Genomic DNA, 17981 nt, shown 5'->3' with positions numbered 1-17981 from the left:
CAGCATTGCTGGGGGAATGTGGGTCCATTTAGAGGGCTATAAGCATTCTTGTATGCACCTTTGGCTCCACTCAAGGTTCAATTCAGCAACCTTCCTGCGAACAATACAAAACCCATACCCAGTGTCATCTCAAATAACGACACTTTCTCTGTGACATTTCCTGTTTGATTCTGGGAGTCATTGAACCATACAGGATGACAGTATTTCAGCCTTGTCGCTATCTTGCATTAACTAAGATCACTACTCTCCTGAACAGACAACATTGGAGCAAGTATCTGAGACTCTTTTGGGGGATGGTAATGATGCCACTGTTTAGGTGGAAGAGAACCGACACATTACGGACACATCATTGCTACTGTCAACATCGCCCAAGAGAGCCACTGCTCAGCACTGGTTAGTGGTATCCATGCTTTAACATATATGATTCTGATGGTCTAATTATCAAGCCCTTCATGTTTTAATAAGTGAAACTGACTGGTGAGAAGCTGAGAACTACTGACCTTTCTCACTTTAAAAAAGGAACCCAGGTCACTGGTTCTGGGTGCTGTACATATCAGGTCATAAGATCCCCAGCACAATTATTAGAGCCATTATCAATGCACAATAATTAAATTAAATGCCTGCCATACTCCACCACAGTGAGACAGCCTGGGTATATGCTAGGTAGTTCAGCCTTACCGCAGTGCCTGTGCATGCCCGATGCTCTTATCTCAGGGTAGTCACAGACAGGGAGAGAGAGGAGGAGGGGAAGAGAGAGAGAGAGAGATTGTAAAAAAGCACCAGAGAGAGGGAGAATTTAATAAATTAAATCTAATATAGGCGCTGGGATGGTCTCCTAGCAACGCGGCAGAGCTCAGTCTGCTGAGGACTGTGTGTAGACATCCCCTGGCCTGATGTAGAGATGACCCATAGTCCTTTGGTCCTCCCTGGACCCTGTTGCCTTCACATTCCACATCCTGGATGCCTCAAAGACTACAATCCATTATAGTGGCCAACGACTGATCACAGCCAAGCATGCTGTAGAGAAAACCAATATGCTATTTATTCAAAGGTTTCAGAGGACTTTCCAATCAAAGGAATGGCAAAGCTATAATTTTGTCAAGGCTTTGGCAATATACAACTTCAGAGCCTAGGCATCGGTGAACCAGAGATAGCACACTGCTCCATAAGGCGTGCGCATGCGTGCACGTCAGAGACAGGTGGTAGTCTAGACATTGGTGGAGTAGGTTCTCTGATATATACTCTTGTCTAAAGCAGTCTTCTCATTCTGCACCATCTGAAACGGCCCTACGGTTTGTTTGTTTTTTACACTCTGACACTCATATCTCTACACTACACTTCACCATTCCAACTAAGAGAAGTTCACACCTTGATTATTCCAACCATTTACAATTTGACACTCATATATTACAAAACCCATATATGCACAATACTTGTGACCACTCTGTACTGCATGCGAGACAACGGCCGTTCTCTTACACTATACTGCACTACACACTTTTCTCCCCTCATAGTGCTGCTGTATCACAACAGGAAAAGAATTCCAGCATCAGCCCTCATGTCACAAGTAAGTCACAGTAAGTCAGGAAGGGAAGTGTGTGTGAAACAGTGTTTCTTATGTATGTTTCATGTAGCAATTTATGTGCAGTTATTTGTGATGTATACATCTAAAGATTTAATTTGGATTAAAACAATTATTTACCAAAGAAAAATCTGATGGACTTTTTTTTTTTTTTGCTTTGATGACATTCTCCTAATCTCAAAATCAAATGAGTTTTATTCGCTAAACATAAATGGTTAAATTAATGAATTCAATTATCAATGACACGATCCATTGCCTACTTCTTGCTGAGCACATTTGTAAAGAAAACAGTATTGTGAAGCCTTATCTGTCACATGGTGCTGGGAGTCATAATATTGAGGTGATGCACATACTGATGACTTAACACCGCCCTTTACTTAACTGCATACTTCAAGCTTGGTGCCAGCAATATGTATACAACATGTAAGTCTGCCCTCTTGTGGCTATGATTAGAAGTTATCATTTATTTCCACATTCAGGCTTTAGACCCATCTTCTCCATCTCTTGATGTAACTAGCAAAGAGAAAAATGCTTATCCTTTACATTTCATTAATTGAAACTCACACTCTCTCTCTCTATATATATATATATATATATACACACACACACACACACACATATACACATACATACATACACAGATTATTAGTTGGTTTATTTTTCTGTATTTTGTTGTGTTAAAGCACTGTGTCTTCCCTTGTGTGACAGTTTGATTCACTGTTAAAAATCATTATTTTTTGTAATAATATGAACAAAGTATCATTGGTCTTCCAAGGAGGTGGGGGGTTTAGAAAAAAAGCCACTTGCTCTGGGAAAGTAATTTATGTATCGCAGCACTTGAACTGTAACCCAAATATGACCATCACTCTGCCAGCCTTATTTTTGCACTGGTCTCCACGACAACAGACTGGGTTAAAATGAGTCATTATGAAAAGAATGTCGAGGTGGCCAAGAGCCATTTTCATTAAACACAGCTTATGCCTCTGTTTCCAGCATTCAGTAACTAGGCTCACTCTAACCTCAGACCAATACACCCAGATAGCCCAGGCCATCCTCAGAGATATGGTAATGGTCTGCATTACATAGACAACATTCAAAAGGACAATTTTAATATTAATCACTAATAAAGTATTTTTAAATAAATAAATAAATAAATAAATGCTCTCTAGGAAGTCTGCTTTATGTTAGAATACATTATACATTTATTATTAATACATTTATATTATTGTTTTTAAGATGACCCATTTTACTTCATTAGTGCACCCTCACTGTTACTTCTTTTAGACATTGAATATTTAATCCAGACAACCTGCAAAGTTGCCACATAATTAGTAATTTATTGCATAAAAATCTTTCATAGTAAATACTTGACAAAAACAATATTCAGAATTTAAATTTAAATACTTCAATATTCCATGCATATTTCAACAAAATTTCAGTAAATTTCATGTAAACCGCACAATCACAAAACCTGTGTTCAATGGCTCCATATTTTGTCTCTATTGCGCTGTTGAAGAAAACTGTCTCACAATGGCAGCAGTACCGTCATTTATGAGGTAGAAAAGGACACATTGTCTTAAAACTCGTTCTGTCCATCATTCTGATGCATTGGCTTTCTTTATTTTAGTCATTGGAGAAAACAATTAAACTTTTCGGATCTCACAATTTCTGAGATATATATATTATTCTAATTTCCATTTTGGACTTTTTATATGATGAAAACAAAACTGAATTTTTAGCAGATGTCTTATACTACTCTCACTGCCCTCCTAGATATGCATAAAGTGAATAATTTCAAAAGTATGAATTCTAATAGCATTTTTTGCCGTGGTATTGACACTTAACACTGATGCTAATTATATAACTTGACAGCACATGCAGGTGTACAATAAATATCCTATAGAACAAATACTGTTCCACATGTGAACTGCAAGCTCTTTATATATTAATGCTGTTTACAACTGACTGTCAAACAATCAGCTAATGAATCCAACTGACATGCTAATCTCTCTCTGTGTACACCACCACTGATAGTCCTAAATTAAGATCTATATTCCAGTTATTACAAAGCTTTCAGAACCCACTTGGCTCTTTGATATGCCTTTTGTCAGACTGCTGATTTACAAATTGATAGTACTGCCCTGAGGTACGCAAGTACAATATATAATGATATAAAGGTACTTTGGCCGGCCTTTTTAACTTGAGCTCATATGAGGATCACATCTCCACACAAGGTTGTAGTAGGAATGTAGTAGGAATGGACCAGATGGTATAAAAGGGTTTAAAAAGGCACTACCAGTCTTCAAGTTCACTCTTCAGCTTACTGTTTTCAAGATCTGGAGTACTCTGTGGTTGAAGTCTTCTGGCTGATCAGCATATACGTAGTGTCCTGCTCCTCTTATAGTCTAGAGACCAGACAGATATGCAGAGGTTGAGAGCTGTTCACAGAGACTCTAGTTATCTAATGATAAGTGCATATCAACAGCTTCTAGAGGTGAGATTCCATGGTTCATTAGACTACTGTTTTCTAAAACAAGCTCCATGTTATAAAATGTTTTACAATAGCTCACAATTATGTAATGATCTTCCAACAAATGTGTGCACACACTGAGTTTAATCTATTAATTGCATTTTATAGCTTTAGTGTTTTAAACACATCAGATCACACAAATTCTGTTTGGAATCATTTTAAATCTTAAAGGGCCAAGGAGGTTTGCTCAGATTTACTTCCTGATTTAATAGTGTCCTTCAGTAAAGACTGCCTCCCACTTAAACCAAAGGAAACTGATTTTGCTACCCATGTATTTTGTCACATTTCAGCTTCTGTAAATGTGTGTCACATAAGCTACATTAAGCTAACAATGAAGCTTTATGGTGAACAGCTCTAAACAAACTCTAAATAAAGCTCAGGGTGAGCAGTGTGTGGTGAGATCTGGAAGCAAAACTCACAATGATCTCTACACAGGAGTTTGGCCTTATTTCTTTGACTGAATTACCAGAGTGGCCATCTATGCTGGACCGTGAGCCGTAGATGACAGTAATGGGGATATCACTGTGAATTAAGCCAATGCGACGCAGCATAGGCCGTCTGGCCCAGCCGTATGGTATGGTCATGTTTTTGAAGGCCGTTTCACCACTACAAAAACACAGTTATTAGAGGTGTATGAGTGCAAGCATGTTAGACGCAGCACAACCAAAAGTACTATGCCCTCAGATCAGCGTCACATCAAAACACATGGGACAGAGTTGTACTCATAGCTTGAGATGGACCACATTACTGAGACACAGAACAGTAAATTGCGCAAGACAGCACAAAAGGGTGAAAATGAAGAAAAAAAGACAAAATAAATAAATAAATAAAAAAGGATGCACCTGGGGCTTTGAACATTAAGGTGGTAGATGTACTCCGTAACTGTGTCATCATTAAATATGGTAGCAAACTTCTTTTTGAAGTCCGGCCTCAGAGTCTGCACCAGAACAGGGCCTAAATGGTAACAATATGGCATACCTTAAAATAACAGTACAAGATAGACATATTTTCTTCAGCTGTATTACTTTAGAAGGTAATATCCCATCAGGCAAACAATCTCCCACCAGTCAGACAGCTAAAGGCATTGTCTGGCATTTCAGAACAAGACTCTTAACCAGGGCATTTTACTTGATAAACAAGATGGATTTAGGAATATCCATTGCACTAAAAATTTATGAGTTGTCCACATAAGTACCAACAACCGTTTGTGGTTTGTAATTTGCAAACTCTGCAATCAAAGCCCAAAATATGACACATGCAAAAGGTACTTTGCAAATTTTTGAACTAGACTGTAATTTATACAAAGCATGTCCTTCTGCACTGTGATATTTCATTGGGTCCCTGCAAGCTCAATTCCATGGGATGGGGGTTCACGCAGTAATAAGAATATAGCTGTGGATGTAGAATCTCCATTCTAAGTGTAATCAGCCCAAGACTATTCTTCATTGGGTTGTGAGACAAGAGCCTTAGCAGCCTCGTACCGAGTGGCCCCGCCAGCCGGAGACCAGCCAGGGGGTTGAACGGGCTAAGCAAGGCACCGAGGGCCTTGATCCACACTGGGATGGGTCTGTCTTGGTCCCCAGGTGCCGGCCGCTCAGGCAAACCCCATGGCTCCACCAGGATCATATGCTTCACTCTGAATTAAGTACAACAATCAGAAGGCAGAACCAATATTCAGCTCACTGACTTAATATATTTTCACAAAAGATCTGTAAATACAACTCAAAATCAATGAGCTCAAATTAATCCTAAAACATAAATATGAAATACGTTAAATGGGTTTTACATAAATGTTGCAATATAATGATCAGCAAAAGCGTAGAACATATGCCTCTGATTCAGCACTTTATTTCTCATAAAATGACTAAATGCTTTAATGTATAAACCACAGCAGCACTATCACATTTTCAAATATTACTTGATAGAACCAGGACAAATGAAGAGTTAAGGTATAAAAAGAAAACACAGGGGAAATAGCAAAAAACATACGAAATAGCAGACTGAGCCGAGTCCGAGCATGCTTACGAACTCAGACATGGAGTGAGATTGCCTGATATGAAGGATATTGCACACACACGCGAGATATCAATCAAAAAAGCCCAAGAAAAGAAAGCAATGTAAAACTAGGTACACACAGAGAAGAAATCCTTTAAGGACATACAGTTTAAAGTGCAGCCCTAAGGCAAACAGATTAAAACCCCTATGCCTTAAATTATACCTAGGGCATTCCAGCAGGAACATGATGTTGAAAGCAGAAGAGCAGGAAATATGCAACATGATTGCATGCATCACAGTGCCCCTGGGCACATTAAAGAACTGGATTTTACATTTATGGATTACAGCCCAGTTTCCCATGAGCACACAACAGTGTTAAGATTAGCTCAGCTGTTAGACCTAGCTGCTAGAGTGCTATTGCCAGCCTATGATGACTTTTCTGGGATGGGTTCATGATACCAGCCCCAGGATGTTGAAGAAATAATAATGGGAGAAAAATAGGTCAATTAATCATTGACAGTACAAAATGACACAGCAAATTGCTGGATGAACTCAAATCCTCTTGCTGGATGAAGTACTGACCTGGAAGGGTATTTAAGTGAATAGGCTGCAGCCAGGTAGCCTCCCAAGTTGTGGCCGAGCATTACCATGCTCTCCAAGCCCAGCTTGCTCCTCCACTCCTCTATGGACTCCACAAACTGCATCTCTGCCTCCTTAGCATCGGTGCTGAAACAGGCCCTGCTGCTCTGGCCAAAGCCCAGCAGGTCGAAGGCATACACAGGCCTCTGGTGGGAGAGTACATCCAGGTTGAGGGCCCAAAGTCCCACTCCACCACCAAAGCCATGAAGCAGCACCAGAGGGGTCCTACGCTCTCCACTGCCACTGAAGACCAGCGTCCATAGCTTGTTGTCATTGGATATGTGGACAAACTGCTTGGAGAACTTGCTTCTGATGGCTAAAAACAGTAATAGTCATAGAAATGGAAAACTTGATAGCAATGAACTTCTTGTTACAGACAAGTTTCATCAAGTAGGATCATCCTTTTACTCTGGGTCTACCTAGGCAGTAGGAGAGGGCAGGGGATAGCTAACACACTGATCACATGTTCTATGTGTAGGAAACAGTTCTGATTACTGGCTGAGACAAACTATAGGTTATAGGTTTCAGTATGGATCAACCAATTTAATATCAAGATTTTCACCTTCCTCCTTTTGACATGTCAATGGCTAAACTACAGCTATGTGGGAGAAAGTGACTCTCCTAACAACTTTACAGGTGTAGGCAGAACTGCACCCATCTTCTTAGATCGATAAAAGTACTGTGTGATAATTTGGTACATTTTGGGGATAAAGCGTGGTTTCACTTTTTAACATGACGAGGGTGCAGTCATGCGGTTAGGACTTACGCTGCAGTATCCTCTCCTCTGCCTCCTTTAGTTTGCACTGAGATGTGGGACACCAGGATGGCAGCCAGCTGGTGAGCCACCATGACCTGCAAAATATTTTAGTGTGAGCCTTTTCTCTTACTTAATTTTCAAAGCAAACCTTTTGAAATGTTAGGAAAGACTAAAAAGCCTTAGGAACTTTGTTTTAGCAAAGCTTGAAGCAATGTAAAGCTGGACATGAGACATTTTCTCCTAAAAATGGAACTAAAAAGACTAAAAATGGAAAAAAAGGAAAAACAAGAAAGAAACACACAAGACAATCATAACACACTAGTGCAGCACACTAAGACACAAGGAAATTTCAGCATTAGCCTAGCCTAGAATAAGGGGGTATTTCATTAGTCAGGATCTTCCAATAGGAAGGTGTCTTACCTCCCCAATTATTGGATTTTCTAGAAAATTAATTATTTTACTTTAGTCATCATAAGATGAGAAATTTAATCTTGCTTTGAGAAATGTCCCAGAGGTCTCATCAGGACAGGCTTATGTATCACAATCCATACACTTACCAGCACAGTAGGCAGAGAAACATCAGCCAGCTTGGACAAGTGTTATGTTTTAGTTTTAGGACTGATTGGGGTCAGATGGCAAGATGGCCTGCTTAGTCCACCAAGCATAAACTCATAAGTTTGGGGTGATGCAAAATGGCATATTAACACACACGTTACCTTACAGTTGTGTCCAGGAATTTGAAAAAACTGTAGAACAGACTAGGAAAACGTAGGAACACCAGAACACGGTGTGCCACTCTGAAGCCAAAAAAAATGTGAGGATTTTAGTTTTGCGCTAATGATTTAATTAAAAAATAGCTTTAAACATATTCATATAATTCATATAACCAGTAAAGTACTGATTCATATAATCAGTAAAGTTACTTGCACTTTCTTTCCATTGGAAAGTGCAAGAAGATACGCACACCACATTAACAATGAACAAAGCTGGCTAACTTGTCAGTGTAGTTACATGTACACTAGCTAGCGTTAGTCAGCTGCTGAAATAACACGAAGTAAAAGCATAATAATTGGTAGTTTACTAGCTATCGTTAAGCTGCTGTTCTACCTAGCCAAAGATGCAAAAACAAATTTGCTGGATAACCCAGTTAACATAGCTAGCGTTAGGTTAGCTAACCTAGATAGTATGTAACTACAGAGCTAACGCCAAATAGACAGCTTTATCAATGGCAGGTTATTAGACAGCCGAAAATTAGAGAGAGAATTGTTCCGTATAGTAACATGTAAAAGACATCGTTAATTTTGCAATGATTTTGTGTTAGAAGTAGTTGTTCAGGGTAGCTAAATTGTTTTAAAAAATAATAGTCTTACCCCAACTGTGTTAACGCCGCTTCTTCCACCATGTTTCGGCCACAACACGTGACCACCGCCTGTCACCGCAAACTGTCTTAAAACCCAGTTGACTACTCTCCTGAAGTTTTACTTTTTAAAAGTAGTTACAAGTTGTTGTTACTAGATTAACAAACAAGCATAACAAGTATTAAATGATACCGATGCTTAAGTGTACCACTTTTGAAAAAGCTTTAATGACGTACCTATGCAGTAGAACATTATTCTAGCTATTATTGAGACGATTATTTTACTAATATCTAGAAAAGTTTAGCTAGCGTTATGCATTAGAGTTGGCATAATTCTCTAATAAGTATGAAGCGTGGTTGAAAGGGTACTTTCGATAAGTGTGTGAAGTTGCACAAGCCCTGAAGTTGTGTCCTGCTTGTCAGGTTGACGACGTGGAGGAACTAAAGTCGGGATACAGCTGCATTTCCGTTTCTGCACAGCAGAAAGAAACAGACATCGAGTCAGTATTTTTTTTTCTAAATAAAAAATATAATAAATGACACAAGAAAGGGTGGTGATAGTAGCTAGCTAACCCTAGGTGCCCCGAAGTGCTGCTGTGCAACCGGATTACTGTAAGTAGCTCTTAAGATAGCTAGGTTAGCTAACCTAGCTAGCTAGTTACGCTTATATATACAGACCTTTCAGGCCTTGGACCCATTTTCCTTTAAAACGACACATTTATTTAATCTTATTTATTTGCAAAATTGTACTTCCATGTTTATAGAACTACGCCTTTCCGATATAATGTTTAGCAAATCTCGTGGTTTTGTCTTTATAAACATTCCTGCCACGCCCCACGATATCTGTGTTTAGTTACAGTATTTGCGATTTATGCAGCCAAATTTTAGGTCGAAAATCTATTTCGGACAACCAAAATGTTTAACTTAGAAAATGTCCCCTTATATATATATATATATATATATATATATATATATATATATATATATATATATATATATATATATATATATATATGATAGGTATTGGTGCTATTTATTTATCTTAACAAATAGCTCTCCAACGTAATCACTCGCATTGCATGATCAATTTAGTGTTTATATTTATTGTATTATGCTGTACTGTCCACGGCCGCCACACCTTTTCGTACAATTTTATTTAACAAGTTCGGAGTCGTCCGAATGGTTGTTTGGCATGTAAGTGTTATATTTCTTATATGTAGTGCAATTATATAGCCTTCATGGTTTACTGTTACTACAAAAACAACGTTTTTGTAAAGCTAATTCCTCAAACAGGATGAAACAGGTATTCAGGTGAACTATACAATTATACGGAAGCTGAAGTGCAGTGCAGCATATTTGCATGAGTGCAAGTTGTGTTGTCTCTTTGCAGCTGAATGGGTCATTTGTTCAAATAAGGTCGATCAACGTAAATTTGTACCTGGTAGTGATCTAAGCTATGTACTCATATCTGGAGAGATTTCACACCTAATGTTTTCTGTTTATGTATGTATTTTCTTGTTTGTCCCACTTGTTTGTATCTTTCACAGGGATTGGGGAACATGCAAAACAACTTGTCAGACTATGACAATGGTGGTCCTTTGTTTGCCCCCCTGGTGGTGCTGGAGCTGGCTCAGAACACTGAAGCTGAGACCATCACTTGGTTACTGAACAGAATAACAGACAAGCAGCAAAATGGAGGTAAGATCCCCACATGATGGAGCTTGGAGGTTGACAGAATATTCTGTATGTTTAAAAACCTGCTTTATATTGGATGTAAGACTCTACTTTTGGTTTGTGGTTCTGTCACACTGCTTTTTGATTATACGTCTTTGGTTAAATAAGCTGTTTGGTTGAAAGTGTTGATCTATTTAACACCCTTTTTGAAGAAAACATGATACTCTATCAATGTATCTTAAATTGTGTGTTGATAAATATCTCCAAATCAGATCAGCACAGGGCTAGCAGGTGACAGACATTGCCTTAGGCAGAAGGAGTGAAGGATCTTATGGGAGCCTTGGGTTGTTGTCATAGTACCAATCCTTTGATAGAAACAGGAAGACTTTTACAGGTATAGCAAGTCAAATGCATGTACCAGTTTGGTTTAACTTTGCTGGTTAGGCAGGTATTGCCAAAATGAAGTCAGCCTGTTCCAGAATGGAACTGAATTGTGTGCTTTAAATTCTTAATCTCTCTGTAATGAAACCTGAAACATGTAATAAAGCAGTGCAAAACTGAGTCATTATCACTAGTTCAAGTTTTGCCAACACACAAAATGCAAATTTTAAAATAGGTTCTATAGAGGTAAGGAAATCAATGTGCATCAATAACACTTGTTTGTATTTGTCATAAATACATTTATATCACAAATACATTTGGCCTATTTGTGCCCTAATGAAGTCCCATTTCAGCATAGGTCAGACAGATGACGGACATCGATGTCCATATTAATGTATTATACTTGTTCACTATGTTAGTGATAATGTATTTCAGGATAGATTTCTGAAAGACGGATGATTTGTTAGGCTCTTTGCTGACTTGTTGCTTCTCCCTGTTGTTCCATGTAGGAGCTGAGCTGCTGGTGGAGCAGGTGCTGGGTGGTGGACAGGAGGAGCAGAAGGGCAAACCTAATATCTTCCTTGTGGGATCCACCTGGCCGAGGCTCCTGGCGGGAGCAGAGGAGGTGGGGCTATTCAAGGAGTTCAATGACGGCACCATGCGGGGATTTACATTTTCCAACAGGGAGAGTTTCAAAGACTTCCAAGGTACAGAGTTCTCTTGGGCACAGCTGACACAGTCACCTGTTACAGTGTATGGGTCACTGCTTCTGGAAGATGGAAGACTTGGCGTGTGTGAACATACATGATTTGCATATGATTTTAAATATGTGCTAAAGGTTACAGTGCCATTTTACCAAACAGAACATTTTGAATTCAGATACTTATATCACTGAAAAAGAAAGAGAGCTATTTGCTTTTGTTGTCTTGTTTAAATCCAGTAGGGTGTGGACGCAGTAGTAAAGATAACCAATGTTTCTTGTTGATGCTATGTCAGGGGATGGAGATGGCTTCCTCAACATTGCAGAATGCCAGTACATAATCAAATATGAGCTGGACACGCTAAGGGCAAAGAGCGAGGCACATGTTCCAGGCTACCCCAAAGTAAAGCTATATCCTGGAAAGTCTGTCAGTAAGTCTACTCTAAAGAGTACTCTGAATTTTTGCTGAAACATCAATTACATTAAATATGTTTGTGAAAGGTTAATATGGGATGTATAACATTTTAAAGACCTTGTCTATTTGTCTTGATTATTTTTTATTTTAAATATTTCTTTCTTTGGACATATCAATGATATACTTTATTATTTAAATTTTCAATTTTACATGTTCCAGTCCGTAGGTTGCAGTCCAAGGGGATTCTAGTGCAGTATTTCCCCCTTCATGATAAAGAGGAGTTGAAGAGGCTATCATTCTCTTGGTATCGAAACATCAAACTGTCTGCTCAGCCATTGGGTGAGGCAGTCATTTGGCGCATGTGGCGGGTGAACTTTAAACCTGACAGCTCATCCACTATATCAATCTTTCTATGATTTAAATTTCTGTTAAAAATTTATTATACAGGAATTTCACAGTTGCATAATAGTTTTCAAAGTAATATTTCCATACTTGATGCATGTTCATTCCTTTGTGAGATTAGTGTCCATTAACGGACACTATAAATATTATGGAGCTCTGCTGTTTAATGGCTGTAGTTCTTTAACAACATTCTCTGGAAAGAGGGCAGTATTTGTTATCCTACAAAGCTCAGTTAAACCTATACAGAGTGCTCTAGCTTCTTATAGCCAAGACTCTCCTTATACTTATTATCCCTTCACCCAACAAACCAAAAGGTAACCTAAAGTTGTTTTTTGTGTTCTTAACGATCCAGATAATATTAGACACTACTTTGGTGAAGGCCTGGCACTCTATTTTCGTTTTCTGGAATTCTTCACATTTGCCTTGGTGCCAATGGCCCTCATTGGCATCCCCTACTACCTCTTTGCTTGGGAGGACTACGACAGGTATGTTCTGTTTGCTGTCTTCAACCTGATGTGGTCCACCGTCTTCCTGGAGCTGTGGAAGCGACACAGCGCACAGCTGGCCTATGGGTGGGGGACACTGAGCCGCAAGAAGGCCTTTGAAGAGCCACGGCCAGGATTCCATGGGGTACTGGGCCTCAATCCAGTAACAGGCCGTGAAGAGCCCGTCTATCCCAGCACTAAGTAAGTATATGCTAACTGTGGAATAAAGGACATATGAGAACCATATCCTGCATGATAGTTTTTGTAAGCCTAGAAGACAGTAAACCTTTTAACATTTAACATTGGGATGTACACCCAGATGTTAGTTGATAACAGCTGAAGTTTGTCTTCAAAAATTGTTTAGAAGTTTATAAATGTATGACAGATTGGAACAAATTATTTAAAAATGTTTGGCTTAAAGTTCAATGTGGAATCAATTTATATATTTGAGACTGGTTTCTGGCAACTCCTTCCGTAGACGGCAGCTGAGGATATACCTGGTGTCTGTTCCCTTTGTGCTGCTGTGCCTGTACCTGTCTCTCTATGTGATGATGATCTACTTTGACATGGAGAGCTGGGCACTGAGTATTTATTATGAAGACCCAAACTTCTGGACAGGTGTCCTGCTCTTCATCCCAAGCATCATCTATGCAGTGGTCATTGAGTTCATGAACCTGCTGTACCGCTATGCAGCTGAGATTCTCACTAACTGGGGTGAGTGTGCAGAAATAATTAGCATCAGCTACCAATCAACCAATCATGTGCCATCAGTCATGCAGACATGGGTCAGGGGCTTTATTAAATGTTCACATCAAATATCCCAATAGAGATGAAATGTGATCTGAGTGACCCTTACCATGGCATGGTTGTTAGTACAAATACTCATACTCAATACTGGATTTGAGTATTTACGAACTGCTGATCAACATGGGATTTTCACAGACAACAGTCTCTAGATTTTTCACAAAATGGGGCACAAAAAAAACATCCAGTGAGCGGTACTTTTATGAGCAGAAACACCTTGTTGATGAGAGAGGTTAAACGAGAATGGCCAACTGGTTTGAATGGACAGGAAGGTAACATAGATAGCTACTCTTTACAACTGTGGTGAGCAGAAAGGCAGTAACAGCAGGAGACCACATCATGTTCCACGACTCAGCCAAGAACAGGAATCTCTAGTGGGCACAAGCTCACTGAAACCAGACAGTAGATAATTGGAAAATTTTTGTTTGATGAATCTCGGTTTCTGCTATAAATGTTCAAAATTTGATATTGGGTCAGAATTTGGAATAAGCAACATAAATCCATGGATCTATGGACTGCCATGTGTCAACAGATTAAGCTCATTGTGGTGTAATGCATTGTTAATGTTATGTTGTGGGGATTGTTTTCTTGGCACACAATCCAACTACCAACTGAGCATCATTGAATGTCCTATCTGAGTACTGTTGCTGACCATGTGCATTCCTATATGCCCACACTTTATCCACCTTTTAAATAATGTGTCATATCAAGCTGGTTTTATCACTGTGAGTTAAGGCTGTACTTCAGTGACCTCCATAGTCACTAGCTCTGAGTAGTTTTTTGGGCTATGACTTGGCAAAATCCAAACCCAGTCTCTTCTTTGGCTATAAATCTGAAGGGTTATAGAGTTGTAGCTGCCTGATGCAAGAGTAAGTAGCAAAAAAAACCAAGGTGTACCATGCTGTCTGTTATCAAATTTGGATCCACTTATGGTGGTGATACGGGGGTGTTTTTTGTTTTGGAAACTCCTAATTCAGTTTGTTACACATGGGGATTTGTGTTTCAAATTCTACACAGACTAGCTTTAATTCTAATATTTACACTGCTCTAAGTATGAGTACGATCAGTTGAGTTGTAAATTCTCGCTCTTCTTTGCATTGTTTAGAAAATCACAGGCTAGAATCATCCTTTCAGAATCACCTGGTGCTTAAAGTGTTAGTGGTAAGTTAGCAGTTCCTTTATTTTTTGGATCTGTTGTTGCGTTGAATTTCCTGTTTTGTGTCTCCAGCTCTTCATAATAGTTATTAATGATTTTGGTCATTGCTTACAATAGCTTACAAAAATAGGTGAGGATTTATTTATTGGTCAATTGATCGATCGGTTATGTGTTTTATTTGTTTGTGTTTGTTTGTTTACAGTTCAACTTTGTCAACTGCTTTGCCTCTTTGTTCTATATTGCCTTTGTAATGCAAGATATGATGCTCCTTAGACATGTAAGTAAATAATAAGCTTGGAAAAGATTAATCACAGCAATAATAACTGTAAATTTTATTCGTTTGTTTATTATTAAATAAAATTAAGGGTTTTGCTGACTCCCTAATACTCATAAGTATGAAATTTAACTGGATGGTAAGAGCATCTTGAGATACCATTCATTCATTATTGATGCTACTGGCACCTTTTGGGTGTTGGGTGTCCTATATAGTAAATATATAGTTAAAGAGAATTTAATTGGTTTTCTGGATAGTTTTCTATGTGGGTAAAGGGTTCTCGGTGTAAGAAAAGGTAAACCAGCCCTTCTAATGTGACCCTTCTGCTCATAGTGCATGCTAAATCATCCCCTACAATAAACAGCCATTGAAGGAATTTGTTTTGTTTTGCCTTGCAGAGCCTTGCTACTCTGCTCATCACCTCTCAAATCCTAAATCAAGTGATGGAGGCATTCCTGCCTTACTGGCTGCAGAGGAGGCGTAATAAGAAGGTCCATAAGAAAGTGAGGAGGATATTGGGGGATAAAGAGCTCCCCCTGGTGGTGCAGGTTCAGCTGGAGAGTGACATGAACACCTATTTGGTGAGCCACAGAGCTCTTGGGTTCTGACTTTGTTTACACGGAAACATCTCAAAGAGGTGCCCCATTTGGCTTTTGATCTCAATCAAAGTCCCAGAAAAGGAGCAAATTAACAGTACTGTTAAGGAGCAAATTTCTGTATTAGAAATATGGTATGTTTTATTGAAGGACATAACTGCTCATTTCTTGTAGAAGGCACCTGGGATATGCACTCCTTGTTGGAATTTTTTTTGTATTGGCCTGTATTAAGTACAAACATGCTTATCATTTGCCTTTCTCCATATGTGCCTTTCTCATTGTGTATTTGTATATTCGTATGGACATGTAAATATAAATGTATAATGATCAAAATTGCGTTATGCTGAAATATTTTGAAGGATGATTGGGTTTTAAAACATACATCCTGCTGACAAAAGTGAATTGGCTTGGGGGTGGCAGGTGCAGTTTTGCCTTGGGCCCATATGTTTTTGCTGCGTGTTTGATCATCAGGGCACGTTTGATGACTACCTGGAGCAGTTCCTGCTGTTTGGCTATGTCAGCCTCTTCTCCTGTGTCTACCCCCTGGCTGCTCTGCTCGTCATACTTAACAACATGACGGAGGTCTACTCAGATGCCTTCAAGATGTGTCATGTGTACAAGCGGCCCTTCTCTGAGCCTGCATCTGACATAGGAGTGTGGCAGGTGAGGGGTGGCTGGGGACCACGGGCAGTGATGTGGCCCTCACAGTTCTAGTCTGGCTGTTCTTATATGCCTCAATAGAGTGTGACACATCTCCTAAAAAGATATGTCACACTCAAGTGCCATTTTAGGATGGGGGAATAAAGAACTCTTTTATGCCCAGAGGAACCAATCCTGAGCTCTTCTGTGCATGATCTTTTTAAAGAGTACAAAACAGGATCCTTTACAAGGCCAGGCACATTATTCCTTTGATTTTGCAGCCTGATAGGTTAACTATAATTGTTATGTAATGTTAACTCTTTTTAAGATAACCAAATAGCCAGAGAACTGAACATATTGTAGAGTGTACTTTGTTTTATTCTCGTGTAGCATGAAGTAATTTAATCCTGGAGCTCAGATGTGTCAAGACAACACAGACTGAACTGGTGAATTCTGAGGAGGGCGATGATAAATTTATATTCAGTGCTAAAATTCTGAACTGCAGTGTTTTTTCCTCTTCTCACTCACTCCTCCAGCTGGCATTTGAGACAATGAGTGCAATCGCTGTGGTGACCAACTGTGCTTTGATTGGTTTGTCTCCGCAAGTGAAGGCCTACTTCCCTGAAGCAGATACACAGCTTATTCTTACTGTGGTGGCTATAGAGGTAATCTCTCCTCTCCTCTCCTCTCCTCTATGTTAACTCAGAGAATCCATCATACCATCAGGTGGTGCTACTGAGCTGTTTTCCTGTTGCATCTGAAGGGCTATTAGATCTGACCGAAGACTGTGAGTGACTTGTGCCTAGTAAACTTGTTGGACTAAGATAATACAGGTGCTAGAGATTTGGACAGTGTCTGTGTGTTTCTACAGAATCCTAGTCCACATGTGTTAGCAGAATTAAAGACATCTAGCCTAGCTTTGCCACATGTACAGTTTTCAGGGAAAATGTTATTCCTGATATGAGCTGCATTTTTGCATGAATTTTGGAGGGAGGTCAATGTGTCGTTTCTTATTTTCTATAATTAGGCTTTGCAGTAATCACTGGAGTCTCAATCAGGTCACACTGATTAGTGCACAGTAGAAGTGTAACATAACAGAACTAGGGTGAATGTGAGTACTGCTCTGAGACAGACATTTTGTCCACGCCACTTTCTTAACATTTCTGGTTGTTTGTTTACAGAAGACATAAATAACTGTCACTGGATTCAAGGCACAACACATTGAATTATCTAACCACATTTTAATGTGGTTTGTGAATTGTAGCGAATGTGAATCCCTGCTTAATGCTAAATGAGTAATTGAGTAAATTTGCACAAATGTAATCTGTGCTTTATGTATTTCAGTTCACATCATTTGTTCAGATGATTAAGACAATCAATAGATAATCACAGGTAGTACACTGCTACTTGGTGCTACATGTTCTTTTGTTTAGGATTAGAGCCAGAAAATATGTGTGGTCCCCTAGGACTCTGCTTTTACCTTTAGAAATCTCAGTATTGTGCTCTGCCCTCATTCTGCTGCATTGTGGTATGCTGCACTTTAACTCAGAGAGAGTGTAAAAGGCCCTTTGAAAAATAAGCTTTTTAACCTGTAA

General features: G+C 39.2%; 2 protein-coding genes across 7 annotated transcripts in view; one reads left to right on the top strand and one right to left on the bottom strand.

The window, feature by feature from the left end:
- Window positions 1-2746: 2746 nt before the first annotated feature.
- abhd5a (abhydrolase domain containing 5, lysophosphatidic acid acyltransferase a) lies at window positions 2747-9329 on the bottom strand. Of its 4 annotated transcripts, XM_027015211.3 has the most exons (9): window positions 9230-9329; window positions 8874-9014; window positions 8220-8300; window positions 7513-7598; window positions 6690-7062; window positions 5594-5748; window positions 4955-5066; window positions 4532-4718; window positions 2747-3987 (listed from the first exon to the last, which is right to left on the bottom strand). In XM_027015211.3, the coding sequence occupies exons 2-9, from the start codon at window positions 8903-8905 to the stop codon at window positions 3898-3900; spliced, it is 1116 nt and encodes a 371-aa protein (XP_026871012.2). In that variant the 5' UTR covers window positions 8906-9014; window positions 9230-9329; the 3' UTR covers window positions 2747-3897. The 4 variants fall into 4 exon arrangements, with proteins under 4 accessions (XP_026871012.2, XP_081552151.1, XP_026871034.2 ...); XM_081696025.1 differs by lacking the exon at window positions 9230-9329 and having other exon boundaries at window positions 8874-9056; XM_027015233.3 differs by lacking the exon at window positions 9230-9329 and having other exon boundaries at window positions 4579-4718; window positions 8874-9011.
- The window catches only part of ano10a (anoctamin 10a), a 22474-nt gene continuing 13756 nt past the window's right edge, over window positions 9264-17981 (top strand). The window contains exons 1-12 of one of the 3 annotated variants that reach the window (XM_027015188.3): window positions 9264-9360; window positions 10408-10558; window positions 11425-11622; window positions 11912-12046; window positions 12250-12369; window positions 12785-13118; window positions 13396-13631; window positions 14827-14882; window positions 15080-15154; window positions 15550-15732; window positions 16219-16410; window positions 16923-17051. In XM_027015188.3, coding sequence (XP_026870989.2) covers window positions 10420-10558; window positions 11425-11622; window positions 11912-12046; window positions 12250-12369; window positions 12785-13118; window positions 13396-13631; window positions 14827-14882; window positions 15080-15154; window positions 15550-15732; window positions 16219-16410; window positions 16923-17051 — 1797 coding nt within the window. In that variant the 5' untranslated portion in view covers window positions 9264-9360; window positions 10408-10419. Of the gene's footprint in view, window positions 9473-10407; window positions 10559-11424; window positions 11623-11911; window positions 12047-12249; window positions 12370-12784; window positions 13119-13395; window positions 13632-14826; window positions 14883-15079; window positions 15155-15549; window positions 15733-16218; window positions 16411-16922; window positions 17052-17981 lie in introns of all 3 variants that reach the window. The other 2 variants (XM_027015178.3, XM_081696023.1) reach the window with 2 other exon arrangements.

This window comes from Electrophorus electricus, chromosome 14, assembly GCF_041902795.1.
Source record: "Electrophorus electricus isolate QZ-2024a chromosome 14, ASM4190279v1, whole genome shotgun sequence".
In the NCBI taxonomy this organism is placed as follows: domain Eukaryota; kingdom Metazoa; phylum Chordata; class Actinopteri; order Gymnotiformes; family Gymnotidae; genus Electrophorus; species Electrophorus electricus.
This window is presented reverse-complemented; position numbering and strand designations above follow the sequence as displayed.